The sequence below is a fragment of the Lepidochelys kempii genome, chromosome 15, assembly GCF_965140265.1.
Source record: "Lepidochelys kempii isolate rLepKem1 chromosome 15, rLepKem1.hap2, whole genome shotgun sequence".
Taxonomy (NCBI): Eukaryota; Metazoa; Chordata; order Testudines; family Cheloniidae; genus Lepidochelys; species Lepidochelys kempii.
The window spans coordinates 26,791,631-26,811,794 of NC_133270.1; the positions used below are offsets into that span (position 1 = coordinate 26,791,631).

At 46.9% G+C, this 20,164-nt stretch overlaps 1 protein-coding gene across 4 annotated transcripts; it reads right to left on the reverse strand.

Annotated features, from left to right (window-relative positions):
- Positions 1 to 1,907: 1,907 nt before the first annotated feature.
- On the reverse strand, positions 1,908 to 18,549 carry VPS33A (VPS33A core subunit of CORVET and HOPS complexes). 4 transcript variants are annotated; one of them, XM_073313350.1, is made up of 13 exons: positions 18,406 to 18,546; positions 16,457 to 16,522; positions 15,811 to 15,938; positions 14,860 to 15,049; positions 12,895 to 13,011; positions 11,075 to 11,249; positions 10,132 to 10,325; positions 5,647 to 5,773; positions 5,362 to 5,429; positions 3,816 to 3,953; positions 3,102 to 3,239; positions 2,782 to 2,950; positions 1,908 to 2,300 (listed from the first exon to the last, which is right to left on the reverse strand). In XM_073313350.1, the coding sequence occupies exons 1-13, from the start codon at positions 18,505 to 18,507 to the stop codon at positions 2,107 to 2,109; spliced, it is 1,806 nt and encodes a 601-aa protein (XP_073169451.1). In that variant the 5' UTR covers positions 18,508 to 18,546; the 3' UTR covers positions 1,908 to 2,106. The 4 variants fall into 4 exon arrangements, 3 of the variants coding, with proteins under 3 accessions (XP_073169451.1, XP_073169452.1, XP_073169453.1); XM_073313351.1 differs by lacking the exons at positions 1,908 to 2,300; positions 2,782 to 2,950; positions 3,102 to 3,239; positions 5,362 to 5,429 and having other exon boundaries at positions 3,840 to 3,953; positions 18,406 to 18,549; XM_073313352.1 differs by lacking the exons at positions 1,908 to 2,300; positions 2,782 to 2,950; positions 3,102 to 3,239; positions 5,647 to 5,773 and having other exon boundaries at positions 3,864 to 3,953; positions 18,406 to 18,549.
- Between the last annotated feature and the right edge of the window lie 1,615 nt (positions 18,550 to 20,164).

A 20,164-nucleotide genomic window follows, 5' to 3' on the forward strand; every position in this document is an offset into this window, starting at 1 on the left:
GCCGCAGGTTGCCCACCACTGCTTGGGACGGTAGGGTCAGGGTCCAGCCCTGGGTGGCGGACAGCAGGCTCGGGCCATGGGGCTCCACCCCCCCCCCCCACCCCCCAGCTGTGAGGCTCACATCCCCATTGCCCCTGGCCCTTGCTGCCTTCACCAGCCCATTATGCTCCCCCCCCCAATACCTGCCCCCTGCTGACCTCCCCATCTAAGGCTTAATGTGTCCCTGGGCTTGCCAGGCCTGAGTGTGTCTGCTGCTGTGAAAAGTGCTGTTTGTTACTTTCACAGCAGCAGAGTCTTCTTTAAAAAGACAAGACCCTGCAGAGCAGCTTATTTGTGTTTCTGTTCTGTTGAGGGCCAGTAAAGAAGAGAGAGACAACGCCATTATTTTTGAGTCTGCAGAAAGGGTCAATAAATTACAAGGAGTTGGACATGTGTATGTGCCTATTTAGGAAAAATTTGTCAGTGCGGCCATCAGCAAGAGTTTTAGGCCTCACTTTGAGGCTACCAAAAAAAAATGTCTTGCGAGACCTCCCCCCCCAGTGCATCACAAGGGCTCTAAAGGAGCATTAGTTTGTCAGCTTCTCCTTGTTAAGCAATCATTGCTGTTTAAGAGGTAACAAATGAAGATGTATATAACTGGGGTAGGCAAACTTTTTGGCCCAAGGCCTGCTTGGGGAAATTGCATGGAGGGCCATGAATGTAGGGCTGGGGCAGGGGCTTGGGGTGCAGGGTCTGGCCCGGCACTGCTGCTAAGGCAGGCTGCCTGCCCTGGCCCCATGCTGCACGGCTCCCACTACATCCCTGGGGGAGGGGTTCCTGGCCACTGGGAGCTTTGGGTGTGGAACCCACAGGTTAGGGCAGTGTGTGGAGCTCTCTGCCCCACCCCCCAGGGGAGCGGCACGGTGCCATGGGGGTGGCAATCCCACGGGCTGCATCCAAAGCCCTGAGGATCCAGCCCATGGGGCTGTAGTTTGCCCACCCCTGCTATTAATTCTTTAAGCAGATATTCGTCTATTGAGTACAGACTCATATACAACTTTTGTGTAGCTTTTTCTCCTTTATTGCTCACATGGGATGGTGGTTTCCAGCAGCCCCTTTGTCATCAGTAACTGAGGATTTACATATTTATTGCAGCTTATGTGCTCTGAAGCAGCCACGCACACAGCCAGTAACATCAATACGTACACAGCAGCCATGGGAGGCTGCAATGGCTCTTCAGATAAGAGTGATGTTGCTCGAAACTTGTGTGGTAAGGACAAACTAAAGGGGAAGAAGCTGTATTTTGGATGAGCCCTTGAGATTTGAGGAATGTAAGTGACTTCTGCCACTCAAGCTCTCCCTGTCTTTTTATTATTAATTGTCAGTGACCTGCAAGGATTAAACAGCTGGGTTTGTAGACATACCCAGAAAAACAGATTCAACTTGTACAGTGCAAGCTACTGCTACAAAAGGGACGTATGCAATGGGAGAAAGAAACCAGAGAGTATCATTCCCTGCAAAGGCAGATAGGAAGGGGATAGTGTCTATTGCAAACTCATTTGCTGTCTGTTTGGTTGTATGAGGAGTGGGGGGGGGTAGGAACAGTCAAACACAGCTGAACTACATTTATTACCAGGCCACCACCATTGAGCAGATACTGAAGAGAGGAAAGTAACAAATATTGACAGAAGTAGAGGGGACAACTTTCATCTAGCTGGGGTAAGCAGGCATGGATGTAAGGGGGGAGATATTAAGAAATGGAGAACTAAAGGCAGCAGGAAAGACTTGCTAGCACAGAGATCAATTAGATTATAGGCCAGTCTCCCTTGGTTGAAGGTGAAGCGGCCTAGGGCTTTGTGAGAGACAGACAGATCAGACAGCATAACACTGTGTTAGGTCTATGATTTTATAGTTCAGACACCAACAGCTCTAATACTGATTTTTATTTCCTCATATTCCTCTGTCAGAGTCACTCAGTTATTAGGGAAGTTCCGTATATAGCAGGAACAGAGCAGAGTGTAGCCACTACATGCACCCGTGCAAACATGATTTCATGTTCTCCAGCTGCAGTCATTTCTGAAGGCCCCATGCCAGCCTGAAGCATTTTACTGAATCTTTACATAGCTTCTAAAAAGGTGCGGGCTCCAGTTTCTCCATCAGGGATTTGATCCAGTTTGTGCCATTGATTAGTTTAGTGGTGGCAATGACATATTCTGTGCCTCCATCTTCCATCTGAGAAAGAAACCTCAGTGCAGCAATTTCAGCATAGGTCACACCTCCCAGAAAGAACACCAGCGTTACTCTGTTTTCTCCCTGTTGACCTGAACATTTATAGAGACAGTTACAAACTGGACTGGCGCTGAAAGGACAGGGTTATTCTGAAGTCACCCTAGGGCCAAACTGAAGCACAGATTTCGGTCAAATTGCAAAAGTGATATGGAGCTGGTGGATAGAGCACTGAATGGGTTTTATTTCTGGCTCTGCCAGTGAGCTCAGGCAAATCCCAGCCTCTCTATGGCTCAGTTTCCCTATTGTAAAATGGAGGTAATACCTCCTTTGTAAATACTATCAGATTTACTGATGAAAAAGGCTATACAGTACAATAGCTAGGAATTATTTCTACCACCTTAGGGCAATGATCAAAGGCAGCTCACTGTACTGAAGTTGGGAAGATGATAAACCTAGAATTACTAATCAAATGAACAGTCCAGGTGGATGCTGTCAGTCACTATATCAGACTCTGTAAGTGAATTTCACAGTAGAATGGTCACAGACTAATCAAGTTATTCCAAAGAAGCTTACGCTTTTTTTGAAGGCCAGTTGGTAACTGCTGCCTCTCTTCAAAGTGGGGTCCTGGGAGCATCTTTAAAACTTCTTCTATGCTACGCCACCCTGGGCGAGCAAGCAGCTGTGCCAGACGCACACTTAATGGAGCATAGCCACTGTACACATATGAAATATCATTTGGGTTCTGTAGAAGGAGAGGGAAATGAACAGCAGTAGAGTTTTCTACTGAAAAGTGATACTTCAGCATATTAAAATCTTGCAAATGTACAAGCTCTCCCCACCCGCCACCTGTGTCCATCTTCCAACTGGTCTGTTGATAAAAGTATTCAGTTTACCTGTTCATTAACATCATCCATCCACAGCCGCATGGTTTTCCTGATTGTTGGGTAGTTGTTTCTACTGCTTGTCTGAAGTTTTAAGAGTCCAGCCTTTTCCAGATTGTTTAAGGTTAATATATGTTCATAGCCGTAAGTCTGTAACATGAAGATTTTGCCTTTAATGTAGTACTGTCATTTACGCATCAAGAGCGAGTAGAAATAAAATCAGGGGATTTTTATGTAACACTAGACACTAACCAAACAACTTGCTGAAGTCTGAAATTTATAGACAAGACACCATCAAGGTTTGCAAGACAATGAGAGACATTTTAAATAGTGAATTCAATTAAACACTGATTTTAGGGACACAGTTTCAAGACAACTCATAGGGGAACAAGTGAGTGTGTAAAGTTAAAATGAATGTTTACAAATGTCTTTTTGCAGTATGCAACAGAAAGCATGACAGTGGCCCAAAACAAAATTATATGCATGTTTTAAATAAATATGTTTAAATATATTTCACATTGTTAAAAGTTTTTAAAAACACAGGACAGTGATTAAAACACGTGTAGGCCTTGATCCTGTGAAGTTTTACACATGTGAATAGTCCTATTTAACTCATTAGGATCACTCATGTGTGCACAGATATGTATGGTGTGCAAATCTTTCCAGGATTGAGACCTTAATTTGCAAGGAATATCCACATTATTAGTTAAACAATTCTAGCCTGACCTGGAGAATCTCTCTTTTATAATGGTCCAACACCTTCTGCTTGAGTCCACTATTACACACTGACTGCAGGCAAACCAGCCTTAATATCTTGATCAGTGGATGTTTTTGAGCAATGCAATCTTCAGTGTAATTGTTGACCTATAAAGAAACAGACATTCAAGCTGTCAACCAAAAACCTAGGTTAGGATTTTAACAGAGCTGAAAAGAAAAGCTCTGTTTTTGCTTTTAATGGCAAAGCAAAGATAACATTCTTGGAAGATGCTTTTACGCTTCCCATAGTGATGGACAAGGTAAAACAGGGATCACAGCAGTTACATAAGCAGCTTAGATATATGCAAAATAGCTTTGTAGCGTTGGTGGTTCCAATTAACAAGCTTTGTCAATGGTGTCAACAATGGATATCTATGATCCTATTTGATACACTGCAAGTATTTTGCAAACTCTCATCCTTGATTCCCCACCCACCCCCATATCATCAGAGCACTACACAAGTCAAAGCACAGTGCACTGAAGCTGTGTCGACAGTTGCCCGTGCTGCACTCTATGCAGCAGAACCACAGCATTGTAACGGTGACCGTAGTCTCCCCGGGCCAGATAGAAAATGCAGCACAGCAGCTATTGCCCATCCACACCAGAAGACGGACAGGAGGCCACGGATGCAGGTTAATTAGGCTGCAACTTTATTCACTTTAATGTCTAGGAAAAGCCAACAATAAATTGTACAGTGCAGGGAGGAGGGAGAATGGGCTCTCTGCTGATGCAGATTTAGGAACCCCCTATACTCAGCTCCCATAAAAGATGCTTTCCTGCTGAGCCTTTTGATCTGATAAGCGCATCCCTTCCATAGCAAGTACCTGCCCTGGACAGCCACTACAAGTTATACATACAAGTTGCGAGATAACCTAACCTTGGGTCCTCAGATCAGCTGTGTGGAAGGTGAAAAAACCCACCCTGCCTTGGCCAATCTGGCAGTGAGGGGAAAATGCCTTCCCAGCCCCCCAGAGAAGAGGCAACCAGAGTAATGGCCACAGAATGCCAAAAGCAAACCTGGTCCTATGCAAAGTATATGGATAGGTAGGTGGGAGCTTCCAGCCAGATCCTCATGAAGAGGCCCTCTTCGTGGCTATGTGGGGTATAAATACCTCTCCCAGTCAGCAGGAAGGGCAATACAGTAATCTTGGCCTGGCCCCAACTGGATCCTTCCCTTCCTGTCCATCGCTGTAAGCTTTCCTCCTTTTTGGCCCTGTTACAAGGGAGCCCATAAAGGGGCAAAGCCCCTTTTCGTCCAACTTACCAGACCAAGACATACTTATAAAACGCCAACTTAAATTGTGCCCACTGCATCCTAAGTGGTATGCACCACTTGGAAAGAACGTCTCCATAACACACAAGGAACATACTAAAAGTTTTCAAGACTGACATCAAATCAGAGTCAGCCATTGTCTAGGTTTCTCTGTATTAACACACCCCCACCAAGTTTTGTGATTAGGAGACTGTGGTTAGAAGATAAAAATCACGTAAAGGCAAGATATTGCTCTCCACCCACCTTGTCAGTGTCTATTCCTGACATGAACTCTTGTTCCACTGTTAAATTATCAAAGAAATCTTCTGATGCTTAAAAAAAAATTCAATACATTAGTAAGTCAGTACCTAAAAATAAGGGTCAGTTTATCTGTGTATTAAATGGTGTCGCAGAGTCGCCCAAGTACAAATAAGGCAAGTATTTTGTTCCTGGTGTCTGAATTTTTTATGAAATCAGCAAAGTTGTATCTTTGGCTGCAAGACATAACACAAGATCAACTGTAGGTGGAATACTGAAAAGGATACTTACTAGTAATGTCTTTGATTAGCTCCGCAATCGAGGTATGGTTTGCTAGAGAACTTCTTGCTGCCTGCATGTGTGGCAGTTGTGAAACGAACTGCTTGATCTCCCCAACTGTTTTAGCATGGTGTCTTTCCTAAAAAGACCCAGCAATTATACTTTAGAGCTTATTCATTATAATAATAAATGTCTGTAAATCATTTCATCAAAAGGTGTGTTTTTGTCTGTTTAGTGTGTACTGTGTTCATTGCTTTATGAAAAATGGAAAGTAGTGAGCTTCATTACTGTCATCTTGAAACACTGATCCATTACCTTCAGTGACATCTGACCTTTCAGATAGGCCGCATTTACAAAAATATATTGTTTCCTAGAACAGCACTGTTGCTTCATCAGTTTATAAAGCTGTTGTGTAAATGCACCATGAGAAAAACCACCACTGGCATCACAGTGATATCTTATTTTACAAGAGAGGCTGCTAATCACGTTTCTCTGTGCAATTACATTAAAATAGTACAGCATCTTGCACTCCTATTGTGCCTTCCATCCAAAGATCCCAGAGTACTTCTCAAGTGTTCATTAAGCAAGCCTCAATTGCCCTCTGAGGTTGGCAAATATTATTATCCCCATTTCACAGATAGGGAGACTGAGGCCCATAAAAGTGAAGTTTTATTTCCTTTGGTAGATGAGAGGAGTGGCTGCTGATCTTCCACACAAATACATCAAGTAGTATGAGGAGATTCAAGATCTTATCATTAAGTGTCACTGGATTTGAGATGCAGTCACTGTGACATACTATTTCAAAGCATAGACACTGTAGCTGCTCTGGTTTCAGAGTAACAGCCGTGTTAGTCTGTATTCGCAAAAAGAAAAGGAGTACTTGTGGCACCTTAGAGACTAACCAGTTTATTTGAGCATGAGCTCATGCTCAAATAAATTGGTTAGTCTCTAAGGTGCCACAAGTACTCCTTTTCTTGTAGCTGCTCTGTAGCTAAGGAGTTAAATCCCTAGGATAAGGTAACATACAGTAGATATTAAACCAATCTTATAAAATTCTACTGACCCATTTACTCAGGTGGGTCTTTTTCTGACAGGCATGTAAAATATTAGCTTAAATTCTTATCTTTATTTCTGTCAAATATAAGGAGAATCCTTGAGAAAGCAGAAAGAAAAGGAGATTGCAGATGTCTCCCTGCTCTCTCCCGCCTTAGGTCTAGTTTAGAAAAGAGACTGAAAATCTTATGCAACAGTTTCAAACATTTCAGGGATCTGCAATCTGCAAAGTGTTGCCTGAAACATTTTAAAAGCTACACTCAAAGGGCTGTAAAGAGAAGAGGCAAAGGAAACAGCAAAGATGGAACCCAGGTTGAAAGATGATATTACAACGTTCTATCAATGGGTAGTAGAGAGTATAAAACTTCATGTTCATTACAGAGCTGGACAAGATGGCGTAAGGAGGCAGGTTTAGTGGTTAAAGCTAGGGACTGGGTCAGAAACATGGGGCATTCTGGTGCTCGCACTGCCACTGACTTGTTGCCTGACTGATGGTTAAGCATGTTATCCAGCTCCACCATGCTTCAGTTCCCCCACTGCAGAACAGGGAGAACACACCCCTCTCTCGCAGGGTGTACGACTTAACTAGCATTTTTGAAGCTCTCAGCTCCTCAGATGAAAGCTGTCAGAGAAGCGTGAAGTGCTTGGCGTACCCTGAGGAAGGGGAATAGAGAGTATTTCCCCTCTCTCCAAAACTGAATAGCAGCCTATTTTAAAAGTTATTTCAAACTAAATAAGTCCCAATCCTTAAAGTCTGCCCCAAGCAATCTAGAAAACCTGGTCTGATGAAGCGCAGACATCTAAGAATTCCTAGTCAGAACAATTCAGACATTTGTGTTTTGCCCAGTCAACCTATCCACATCTTGTCACAATGACTACAAAAGTAAGCGCTCTTAAAAATTATCTTGACTAAAATGTAAACTATACAAATGGGCAAGTACAGGCAGGAGAGCGATAATGAAGTCTGCAATTTACAAGCCCTTCGCTGCCAAAGTACTGCTGTTTCATTATCACCTATTACATCTGACAAAATCTCACATCTCTTTCCTCCCTTCCAGTGTGAAGTATTTTAATCTTTGGGAGCTTCCAACACTAATTCCCCAGTAAGTGTCTATTACTGCAAGTCAAATCTGAATGCACAATTTAGATGGATATATGGTACATCTAACTGGCCTTAAGATTGGCAGAAGTGACTAAAAGCAGATGGAAGGAACAAAAAATTAACACAGCACAGCAGGTCGCACAGTTAAGCACTGTGTGACTTGTTTCCTCGTTTTGCATGTGTATTTGTTTTTAAAAGCGGGGGGTAGGGGGAGAAGAGTGTTCAATTCTACAGCTAATGAGCAACAACTGACAGGCCAACTGGAGTCTCACTGTTGGTAAACTGCACACCTGTAATAGGTGCCCATTGGCTAAAAGACAACTAGTGTCTATTAGTCCTTGGCCATGTACACTCTTATTATTGTGTATTTGACTGTGGCAGCAGCTAGAAGCGGTCAGGATCCCATTGTTTTGTGTACAAAATCTAGCACAAAGAGATGGCCAAGCCCCAAAGAGCTTGTAGTTGAAGAAATCCTTAAACCAGCATAAGCGCCTCCCATTCTCTAGCCAGCCCTCCACTGGTCTTATGCCCCACTCCTCCAATTGCGAGTTCTTTGGTTTTCCTAAAGGAGGGAGGATGATCCAGTCACTCAGATTCAATTCCCTGCTGTGTCTCCGACTTTGTGTGTGACTGTGACACCCTGTACCCCATGTTCACCACTTGTATATGGTTATGATATCTTTTGTGCAAAGTATGCCTCATCCTGTTGAAATGTGTGAAACAAACATGGCATGTAAAATTATGAGGTTTTGCTATAGGATTGTTACTGAAACATGCTGTGGTTCTGGGTAAGGCCCACAAACCAATTTCTCAGAGACAAAAACACCCTAGCATGCCAGCAAAGTGCTAAGGAGCCATTACCGGTGTAATCGGACATTCTCCAGGGGTGGTTGTGGCGGAGTTGTAAACAAGAAATTTACAATTCATCCGAAGGACAGTTTGGAGCTCACATATGCAATGGAACTGCCTGGCCCCATGACTCAGGAAGGAATTTTTCAGCACAAAGGGTTGAGGGTATAAGAAGGGGAGAAAAAAGTGTCCCTAGCCACCTTTCCATCTCTCTGTTGATGACAACGAAGACTCTGAAAGAACTGAACAAAGCAGTGGAGTGGTCCCAGGCCAACCTGTGAAATGTATTGCAGCACATAGTGAGACAAGCCTTTTGCTTTGAAGGCAATTAGCCTTGGTAAAGTTTAGGAATTAGGTTGTGTGTTTATCCTTTTTTCTTTTGTAACCAATTCTGACTTCTAGGCCTTATCACTTGTCATCTGTCTTTCTCTAGTTAAGAAACTTGTTTTATTTAAATCAGTGTGTTTTGTTGAAGTACTTGGGAATCTCTACTTAGGTCAACAAGCCTGGTGCGTAATCATTACCCATTGTTGGAGTGATGAACTATCTAGGAGCTTGGACTGTCAAGTGGGCTACTGAGCAGTACAAGACACACGTGTCTGGGGAGCAAGGCGTGGGCTGAAGGATATCCGGGTGTGGCCCTGTATGCAATTCATGGATGGCTGGGCATAGCAGTCATGTGTTCAGGTGGGAGTGACTTTGCATGTTGGTGGCAGAGTGAGCAGAGCCTGGACGGGTTGGTGTTCATCAGGAAAGTAGTATAAAAGGCATCCCAGGCTGCAGAGCTAAGGGGACACAGCAGGCCACAGGTTCAGATTGCACCCTGGGGAATGTCACAGTGACTTCTGGCAAGTCACTTAGGGTGAAATCCTGTTGCCACTGAAGTCAAAGGGAGTTTTATCAGTGACTTCAGTTGGGCCAATATTTCACTTTTTGTGGCTCAGTTCTCCATCTGTACAATGGGGATAACAACATTGTCCTACTTCACAGGAGTGCTGAGAGGATAAACACACTCCAGATTTTGAGGTGTGATAATGAGCGCTATATAAATATCAAGTCTGATTTAGACTGTAAGCTCTTTTGGGCAGGGACAAGTCTTTATTTCTGGTATTTTTATGATGCACTTAGCATGCTGGGTGGTGCTATAAAGTTAATGAGGCTTTAGATTAGTTTAAGATGCTTAAGCTACTTCAAGACCCTAAAGAATTTTAAAGTGGAGATGAGCTCAAGCCAAAACCTGGAATCTGAACCATCACTAACTATGGGACAGTCTGGATCCCATGTGTTCAATTTACTGAAAACTACTAGGGAAATAAAATGCCAAAGGCTGCATTCATGTAATACTAAGGTAGGCATTGGAAGGGGTATTAGTGGATCTTAGCCTTGTTTCATGCTCAAATGTGCAGAGCAGTCAGACCCAACTCTCCACCCGGAAGGAGCAGACTGCCCAGGTGACATGCTACTGGGCAGTACACGGTGTACAAGTCCTTTACCTCAAAGGCTGCAGATATGATTTTGGCTTTCTTGCTTAGCACTGACCCCACAGCATTGAAGTTCTTGTCTCGAATTTCAGCATACAGCTCCTCGGCAGAATTCAGCTGAAGCTTCTTCGGTTCCGTGGGGAGATCCTTGCCACCCTCACCCTGCTTCTTAGGGGCGAACTTTTCAGGAGGGAGTTTCACATAAGCTACCAACACAGCAAGAAAACAGACAAATTAGAGCTCAAACCCGAGGACTTAAACTGACCAACCAACCAAAACCTTTCCCCAAGCAAGAGGCAGCTCTAGCCTTGTGTAAACACCCATATTACAACTTGGAAGAAATGCTGCCACATATAAGATGATTTCCCCTAATTTGAAAGAGTAAAAATCCCTACTAGCTATATGTAAACAAGGAGCCCTATACACAGATCCATACAGTACCAGAGAGATGCCTTCTGCTCACCCTCATCAGTACATTAGGTGGAAGTTACCAGCTCCACATGCTTCTGGCCCTAGAGTTTTCATCATCCCATGGAGCGTAAAGAAAGCGGGGTAAACGGCTTTACAAAGTGCGTGCAGAGAGCATCAGCTTCAGTGGAGGGTGGAAACTAACAGCATGTTGAGGGGACATTTTAGCTAAAATCCCTATTCTTGTGAAAAGTGCCCTGGGATCACTAATGTCCATGTACAGCTGACATCCCAAGGATTCACACGTAGCGAAGAGCATTGTGCTCAATTCGTCTTCTTGGGATGGATGAAGCACTGAGCTCACCTTTTTGGGATTGAAACCAGGGTTTTTAATTACATCAAGCAACTAAGCCACCCCTCTTGTAGGTTCAGCTAAATTATTCTCACCTTCATCCCAAATTCCACTTGGCACCCTGCACTTTATTCTAGCACTCAGGAATTTTATTCTACTCCATTCGTTTCACTGTCCATGGTTTGCTGCACTTACTATTTTGAATTCCATATATTTCATCAATCAGGCCTTCATAAGTAAGCTGAGTAGCTAGAGGAGACAACAGGTCTACATTGCGGTCAAGCAACAAGAGGGTATCAAAGACTGGAAATATTGAGTTCTGGCCTCCAGGGAACTCTCGCTTCATCCTGATCATCATGTTAGCCACATGCTGGAAAGAAAATATTTGGTTCGTTATGGCTCAGACCATGAAGGGTGGCTGTGATAACTAGCTTTAGAGACATATGCACGTATGAAAACAGGAAAAGAAGTGCATGTATAAGAAGTGAATGGGAGGAGAGGCAAGCTGTGTAACTGGTACAACTGGAGGAAGGGCCATTAAGAAACAAACCAAACTATTCTACGACAAAACTGGTTAGTTTAGTCTGACAGAATGGTCACAGAACCTGAACTCTGCATTCAGTTCCAGATGCCTCCTTACCAAAAGCGATACTTATGAACCGCACGGAGTTCAGAGAATAAGAACAAAAATGATCTGGTAAGAGGGACTGAATTATGGGGAGAGAGCAAAAGGATACAACACACGTAACTTGACTAAGTGATGAATAAAGATGAAGGTACATAAACCCTTCAGCTATCAGTAGTCGGTTAACTCCAAGGAGGGAGGGGAATTACTTAGAGTGGTTAAGAGAGTCTAACTAGGAGAAAAGGGATGAAGTTAGGTCAAATATCAAAGAATCTTCTTGACTGTGAAATCTATGTGTCTGTGGAACGGTCTTCCGTGGGGAGGCGTGCAAGCCCAACTGGTTGGGATATTTAAATTAAATTACACAAAGCACTAAAGAGGTAGAGCAGAGAACATTCATTCATTGGTCGGGGTCAATATGTCTTTATCAACTCTAATTTACTCATAGATTTGTGGACTTTAAGTCAGAAGGGACCATTGTGATCATCTAGTCCAGGGGTCTCAAACACGCATGCAGCCCGTGGGGTTATTTCCTGCAGCCCGCCAAGCTCCCCGCCCCCCCGGAGTTATTTCCTGCGGCTCACCAGGCTCCCCTCCCCCTCCCCCCAGTGCGCTGCGTCCCCGCTCCTCTGCCTACTTGCAGGCGCTGTTTGGCGGCACATAGCGCTTTCCAGGAGGGAGGGGGGGAGGAGCGGGGAACCGCATGCTCAGGGGAGGAGGCGGAGAAGAGGCGGGGATTTGGGGAAGGGTTTGGAATGGGGGCGGGGAAGAGGTGGGAAGAGGCGAGGCAGAGACAGGGCCTCATGGAAGGGGTGGAGTGGGGGCGGGGCCGGGGGCAGCGTGGGGGGAGAGGGGGCGTGTCAGTGATACAGCCCTCAGGCCAATGTACTAGTCCTTATGTGGCCCTCGTGGTGATTCGAGTTTGCGATCCCTGATCTAGTCTGACCTCCCGCACGTTACAGGCCACAGAACCTCACCCACAAATTTCTGGGATTCCAACATCATAGTGTTCATGAAAACCAAGTGAACTGTCCAAACTCCAGTGAAATACAGACATACATATCACCGCGTGTCAGCCTCTCAGCAGCTAGCTGACTTTCACCAGGGAGGGGGGGAAGATATCTGGGCAGGCAAGACGACCAGTAGGGAACACACTTATAAACACGTTCCTTTAGGGGAGCAACTCAGAGGGGACTCGTGACAGTAAAACCCGCAGTGACAGATTGACTGAGAATTGTTTCGACCAACAGGCGCCCAAGCAGCAAAATCCAGCTCGTGACCCACAGTATCAATAAACCCAACACACACTAGTGGCAGCTCCAAAACAACCACCACCAGAAACAAAAGGATTTATCTTCTTAGAAACAAAGATGTTTTAAATTTGTTTTACCCGTGCACAGTCCCCCTTCCCGAAGATCTGTGGGATAGTTCCATAAAGTGCCTGTAAGGTCATCAGTCCCTTGGCTGCATGGTACAGACTTGTCTGGTCACTCTCCAAGTAACACTCCTAAATGACAGGGAAAGGAAGGTTACAGAAACGGAGGATATTTAATTAGCCTGATCATCTTAAACGTAGAACCTGGCTGAACTGGATGGCTTGAGGGATTGCTTAAAGGATACGGAGCCTTTCACCTCCAGGTTTCAGTGATCCAAAGTCATTACTTGCTATCAGCGAGCACTGGGATACCAGCTGGTGCTTTGCTGCAGGCCCCAGTGGACAAGCATGCAGGTCACAAAATCATCATTATAGTTAGCACTAGCTGTCTGACTGAAGGGTTGTCTATATGAACAGTGAGTGCACACTGAGCTGGGGTGTAAATCTACCCCACACTGACCTGCCATACACCAACTGTCCATGAGGACCCTGCTGCCACACAGTAAAAGTTCCCCAGTGGACTCTGATCTACCCTGCTTTCAAAGCTAGCACACAACAGATGTATGCCCCAGCTTGCCCTGCACCCAATGGTTTGTATACACAAGCCCACAGAAGATGCTCCAGGAGTGAATGGGCTGTGGAGACTAAGCTAGCCCTTCCTGCCCTTCTACATGGGGTCAGGGTCGAGGAACCTTGCCCCGCCTCCTCCCCACCCCCTGCAGTACATGTTCTGTGGTTAAATAGGACAGTGATCTCCAGCAATGCCAACTGGGGACGTTTCCAGCACTAAACTCACTTTAAAAAGTGAGTCAGAACGTGAAAGTGAATGCTACCACTCACCATGCTATTTAGCCGTCCATACAGCATTGCAGGTGCAGGCTGGTTGTTTAGACACATGCACAGAACAACCAAAAATTCAGTTTGAGAGAAAAAATGACCCTGAGATTAAGCCCAGCACTCTCCTCCATAGAGGAGAGAGACCTCAACCGCGAGAAGAATTCAAGAGGAGGGGGAAGATTACAGCTGGGGCCAGGAGCAACAATGGGTCGTTTGATTACTCCTCCCGGAAACACTGCTTCTGTGACACCAGCCGGCGGTCCAGCGACAGGACTGCAAAGCAGCAACTTTGATGTGGGCCAGCAACAAGGGGAGCTGGATTCACAAGCAGAACAACTCCTCGTCCTGGGGGCTCTCTCTGCTCAGAACGATTAGAGTTAATAACGACCATTCGGGAACTGTTATGAGATCAAACCCATTATTTTAGAATTCTCTAGCCAATGTGCTGCTCCTAATTTAATGCAGCAGAGTAACAGAGCTGAAACAACAAGTCTCTTTCCTGTGACTTGGTCAATTAGAAAATGTGTCACCAAGCTGGCAAGTTTTATCATGTCCGGACATCCTCTCTGCTGCTCACACAGGGCTAGATTCAATACACTAAGGGGAGATGGCTAAAGGAAGCCGCACACAGACTTAATGGCACTACATGTGATGTGCTGGCAATGCAGGAGATAGATATCTATATCTGTATCTATATATATACACACACACACAGCACTGTTGCCCATCTTAAGACAAGTGTTAAGTCTTTGTGTTGCTGTGGTGTGTGACACCCTAACAATTACAATTTACCCTTCTGTAACACATTTAACACAGGAAACTTCAAGTTCTTTATAAAGGTTAGTTATTTAAGCCTCACAAATTCTGTTCATGCAAGTATTACCCCATTAGAACAGATGGGAAAGCTGACACATAGCCTGGTAAAATGATGGGTCCGTGGGTGCATCATGGCATTCAGAAACAGACCCCAGGAGTTCTGACTCCCAGTCCACTGTTCTACTACAGTCAGACCACATTTGCTCTGTAACTCCTTTCATTGCCTTGTGGCTAACCAGTCTGAAAAGTGCTTTGAGATCCTTGGATGATGGATGCAACACAAACGTGCAAAGTATCTTTTCCCTCAAGGAAGAAATCAGCACTTACTTTAAATGCACTTTCAGACTCCATGGATAACAAGTCTCCATCAAATGGAATGAGGTCCAAACTGTACTGCTCTCTGTGAATGAAGGATCCCAGAACGCCCTGATCCTTCAACCGCTGCTCGCACAATAGGCTGCGACGGGGCACAAACAAGATGTGGAAGTCCCTCAGCGGAGAGCGAACTCTGTCTTCACTGGAAGAGAGTCAGCTTAAGTTGTCATAAGATTGAGTACAGTAACACAGTACACTAACCTTGGTTTCTCAGACTGGCAATACAGAAGACAAAGGGGCATTGAATGGAAGCAAGACAGAGTTCCTGACTGATACTTTCAAGTTCCTAATAAATAAAGGCAACCCTTCTCACAGCCTTTTATTTCAGAATATTTTGTACAAATCAACACCTTTACAGTGAAGGGGATGGCGCAAGGATTAAGCAGTAGGTCTGTGGCCTAATACTTATTCTGCCCAGATCTACAGGTTCGAATCCCAAGCAGGGTTGACTCGGCCTTTACCTTTTGCCATTGACTGTCGGTGGGTCTTTCAAACAAGAGCTATCTGCTCTGATGAACATGAATGGTTCCAGGGCAATTAATAAAAACTGAGTAGAGATTTTCCCTGGTGTCCTTAACCAAAAATTTCCCCCTCTCCATCCTGTTGCTATGCACCTGCTTCTCATCCTCCAACTCCAGAAATGACGGCATTTCAGTGATGCTGTACGTATAGGCCATGATTCTGATCCCAGTCATGCCAAGTTGTGTAGCAGTTTCACACTGAAGTGAAAGATTTATTATTAGTGAGTGGGCTGAAATCTGCCCAACTTATGTCACTCATAACTTATGCCTGGTATGAACCAGGGATGGGAGGAGGAGGGGGGAAAAAGAAAACATTAACTCCACTGTACCACCACAGCTCTGGGAAGCAGCTGTTGTCTTTTTACTGAAACACCAACTTTACCTGAGCACATTTTCAGCAATTATATCCATTAACTCTAGCCTGGGCCTGACAAAGAAAATAATATTCTTGACATCGGCTGGGGGCAGACGGCCCGCCTTGAGGGTGAACATCTTCTCCACCTCATGTTCCTGTGAGGAGACAAAAATGGTATTCAATCACGGTATCCAACTCAACTCCTGTTATTTTGAAAACTGGTTTCAGAAAGGGCCACATCAGCTGGAGTTGATCCATTAGTTGTTACTGTGACACCTTATCTAAGGATAGCAACATGGATTTCTCTTCTATTTCCATATGCTGATTATGTAAATTATTAGTTTACTGCATTACACCACCATTAAAGATGAAGGTTCTGCACATCTGGTCTGTGGGAGGCGAGTTGGCAGAAGAGCAGTAAGTGATATTCGAAAAGGCAGAGTCTGTTCTTGAAGCTCATTTAGATTGTTGCTTTATAGCAGAGAAATAAAAGACTGGCAAACCGTGGTGACAGCATTGGACGGTAAGAATTAGGGTTTGAAAAGCAAAAACTAGGACAGTTTATAGAAATTGTGCTAACAGTCTCTAGAGGCAATTATGAGACTGAGGGTCCGAATAGCTTTTGAGAGTCTCAGTATTAATCAGCACAACATGAATGCCATGTAGGGCTTACCTTTAAAAGTGAGTATTGTGCAATTAATCCAAAGGGTCCTGTGAGGTACTCATCCCACACTATTGCCTAGGAAGAAAAAAAAGCCACGGAGAAAAGTCAGTTGCTCCAAAGAGGAAAGAAAACCCTGGGGTAGGTGAGCTGCCCTCAGAAGCTCAAACATTTGCTTTCCGAGGAAGTGCTGATTTTAAAAGACAGTCATGAATTAACCGTTGAATTTCAACAACCCTTTGCCCATCTCTAGTTCCTTTCATTAGAGGAGCACAACACGCTTCAAATATGCTAATTAAACCTCCCAAGAGATTTTTACTGAATCGGAAAACCATGCAGCCCTGCCTCAGTGAGTCTAGCAAAGGGGAAAGTGACAAGGAACTGAGGTGGCTGGACTCTGGGGCAAATTTGGTGCAGCTGCATTTACTACCCGGAAGACAGTGGAGTTCCACTCAGTGCAAGTACAAAACCTGACCCAGTGTCATGGTCACTGTTGGCCAGTTTAGCAGGGCACCTGGTAAGAGCATTAAGTGAGCTTTCTACTCACCCTAGTGAAGACACGTCAAAGGCAAAACTTCCTGTGCAGTGACTGGTACATGCTGGGCTCTGCCTGCCTTACCCCACAGAGGTGGCTACATTTTAATGATGCTGCACAGCATGACAATAGTTTGCAAAGCCACCAAGAGTCAGCAGTCCAAGCTCCTGTAACCATTTGTCATGACCACTTCAGCCACTGGCCAGCATGGCTGCTTTTCACTAAACTCCTGTTCTTCATGTACTACAACTCCACTCTTACCTGACTCTACCCTCACCCTCTCCCTGGTACTCTGTCTGTCCTCCACTAACTCCACACTGCACCTGACACTCCCTCCCAGAACTTCTGAACGCATCTGGCCTACAGAGCAGTCCAGATGCCACAACCACACACCCTGCGCCGTCTTCTGACTGAACTTGAGGCCTATAGGGCAGGGACTCAGTTGCTTGGCACATTCTGACCACAGGACAGCCCAGCACTGGAGCCAGCCTTACACAATGGCGGAGTTTCTAGTCTGAGTTTGCAAAGCATTTTGGGATAATTTATTACCACCCTTGCGCGGGCCTGTGCAGTGATGTTGCCATGGGCTCCTGAGGCTTTTTACTTCAGGGGTCCCTAGAGCGCACAGGGTGTCAAAGAAGCAGCTGGGCTGTTCCTAACACCTCTTCCTCTGCATGTAAGTGCTAGTCCTAGTCCCGTGTGAATGCAAGTGACACTGAGTGACAGAGAAAGGAATATTCCTTATTTTAGTTTGGATGTGTTTCCACATGGGATGTTTGGATGGGGGCTAGCTAAGGTCTAGAGCCCATGAGGCAAGGTGCATTTACCAGAAGTCTGAGGTGCCTGGAGATGCTGAGACAGAAGGGCCTGGAAAGGGTATCGACTGTTATTGCTAGGCTGTTTATCAGGGAAATATCTGCAGACCAGGAAGGCCCGGTTGGCATCTCAGGGTGGGGCCAACCCCCCCCGGTTGTCAAAACTATAGACCAGGACCAGGGCGAGAAGAGGAGTCACTTCCCCAGCCCCTGAGAAGAGCCCAGAAAGGATCGTACAGCTGCAGATTAGGATGGGGGGGAAGGAGACCAGAGCATCGCATAACGCTCTCAGACTACAGCCCCGGGGAGAGACATGGCACCCCACGCCGGGGGAGGACAGGAGAAATTCCCCCGGGAGTCAGAGCTGCAAGTCGAGAGGAGGTAAAGCCGGGGGCGGCCCCGCAGGGGTCTCGCAGCCGGGCAGGGAGAGGGGGGCGGCCCCGCAGCCGGACAGGTCGGAGCGGCGACGGGGCGGGGGGCAGCCCCGGTAGCCAGGGGTCTCGGAGCCGGACGGGGGGAGCAGTTATTGGGCAGGCGCCGGAGGGGGGGGAGGTCCCAGAAGCAGCAGCTCAGGCCCTCCGGGCGAGGGGCGCTTGGCCGGGCCCCCTCACCTTGGAGCCCGCGCACTTGTCCAGGAACTCGCGCAGCTCCCTGCGCCCGGCCTCCCGCAGCGCCGTCAGGTTCACCCGGCCCGAGCTCAGGTGCGCCGCCATCCCGCGCCAGGCCCGGCCGGTCACATGACAGCGCCGATCACGTGACTCGGCGAGGCTCTCCATCTCCCCGCTCAGGCCCCGCCTCCTCGAGCCCCAGAAGGCTCCCAACGACCCGGCCCCGCCCCCGGGGCCCGGCTATAACGGCCGCCCCGCGCGCCGGGAGGCGGCAGCGCAGACACGTGACCCCAGTGACGGGACGGGTGTGGGACCCTTAGCCGCGGAGCTTGTCCTGCCCCGGGGCATTGAAGGAGCTGTGAGGAGAGGGCAGCTGGGTACGAGAGTAACGGCCGCTCCCCCGGGGGGGGTATTGGGGTAGCGGGCCCTGCTCCGGGGGGGAGAATATTGGGGTAACGGCCGCTCCCCCGGGGGGGGTATTGGGGTAGCGGGCCCTGCTCCGGGGGGGAGAATATTGGGGTAACGGCCGCTCCCCCGGGGGGGTATTGGGGTAGCGGGCCCTGCCCCGGGGGGGCCACGAGGATAACGGCTCCGGGGGGGAGAATATTGGGGTAACGGCCGCTGCCCCGGGGGGGTATTGGGGTAGCGGGCCCTGCCCCGGGGGGGCCACTGGGATAACGGCTCCGGGGGGGAGAATATTGGGGTAACGGCCGCTGCCCCGGGGGGGGTATTGGGGTAGCGGGCCCTGCTCCGGGGGGGAGAATATTGGGGTAATGGCCGCTGCCCCGGGGGGCGGAATATTGGGGTAACGTCACCTTGCCTTGGAGGGGATATTGGGATAACGGCCGCTGCCCCCGCGGGGGCCACTGGGGTAACGTCACTGGCCCCCGGGGGGGGGAAGGGATACTGGGGTAACGGCATCTGCCCCGGGGGTGGGGTACTGGGGTAACAGCACCTGCACTGAGGAGGGAGAGTTACTGGGGTAACAGCACCCGTGGGGTAGGGGGACCGGATGTCCCAATTTTATTGCCCCAATATTTGGGGCTTTGTCTGATATAGGTGACTGTTACCCCCCATTACGTCCCGATTTTTCACACTTGCTGGCCGGTCACCCTGCCATGGTGGGAGGGGTTCTTACTGGAATCTCTATCTTAGGGCTGGTCTATGGTTAAATAGGTTGCCACCCTGGCCACCTCACCTCAGAGCGTGACTGAAATCGCAGCCCTACCCTATGTAGCTAGGGCTGGCAAAAATTGTAGACACAGAGGGCTGGTCCCTGCTACAAAGGTAGGTCAGGGCTGTAAAAACGTCACTGCTTATGGGGTGTAATTAAGGTGACCTAAGCCCCACTGTCACCATCAGTAGGTCGACTGAAGAATTTCTAGTTTAGAAATACCCAGTTATACTGGGGAAATATTCTTTTGTTTGCCAGTATTAGCTGTGTCCGCACAGGGACAGTTATACCAGCAAACCCATTTCAATGAAGACAAGGTCTTGTTAAAAAAAAAATCACCCCCCCAAGTGCCAGCCATGCTGCTATATCTCATTTCATTACTGGTATAAGTCTCTAGCCCTTATAGAGTTAAAATTTTGCACTAGAGTAGGAGTTGATAAAGCTGGGTCTCTGTTGCTTTTCAGTAAACATTGGAGACAGAACTAAAAGCCTTGTAGTGTGTTATGAGCAGTGCTGGAGGTAATGTGGAAAAAGCTGTTTTAGCCGTGGCTTGGTGATCCATAAATAATAAATCTGTGATTGGCAAGT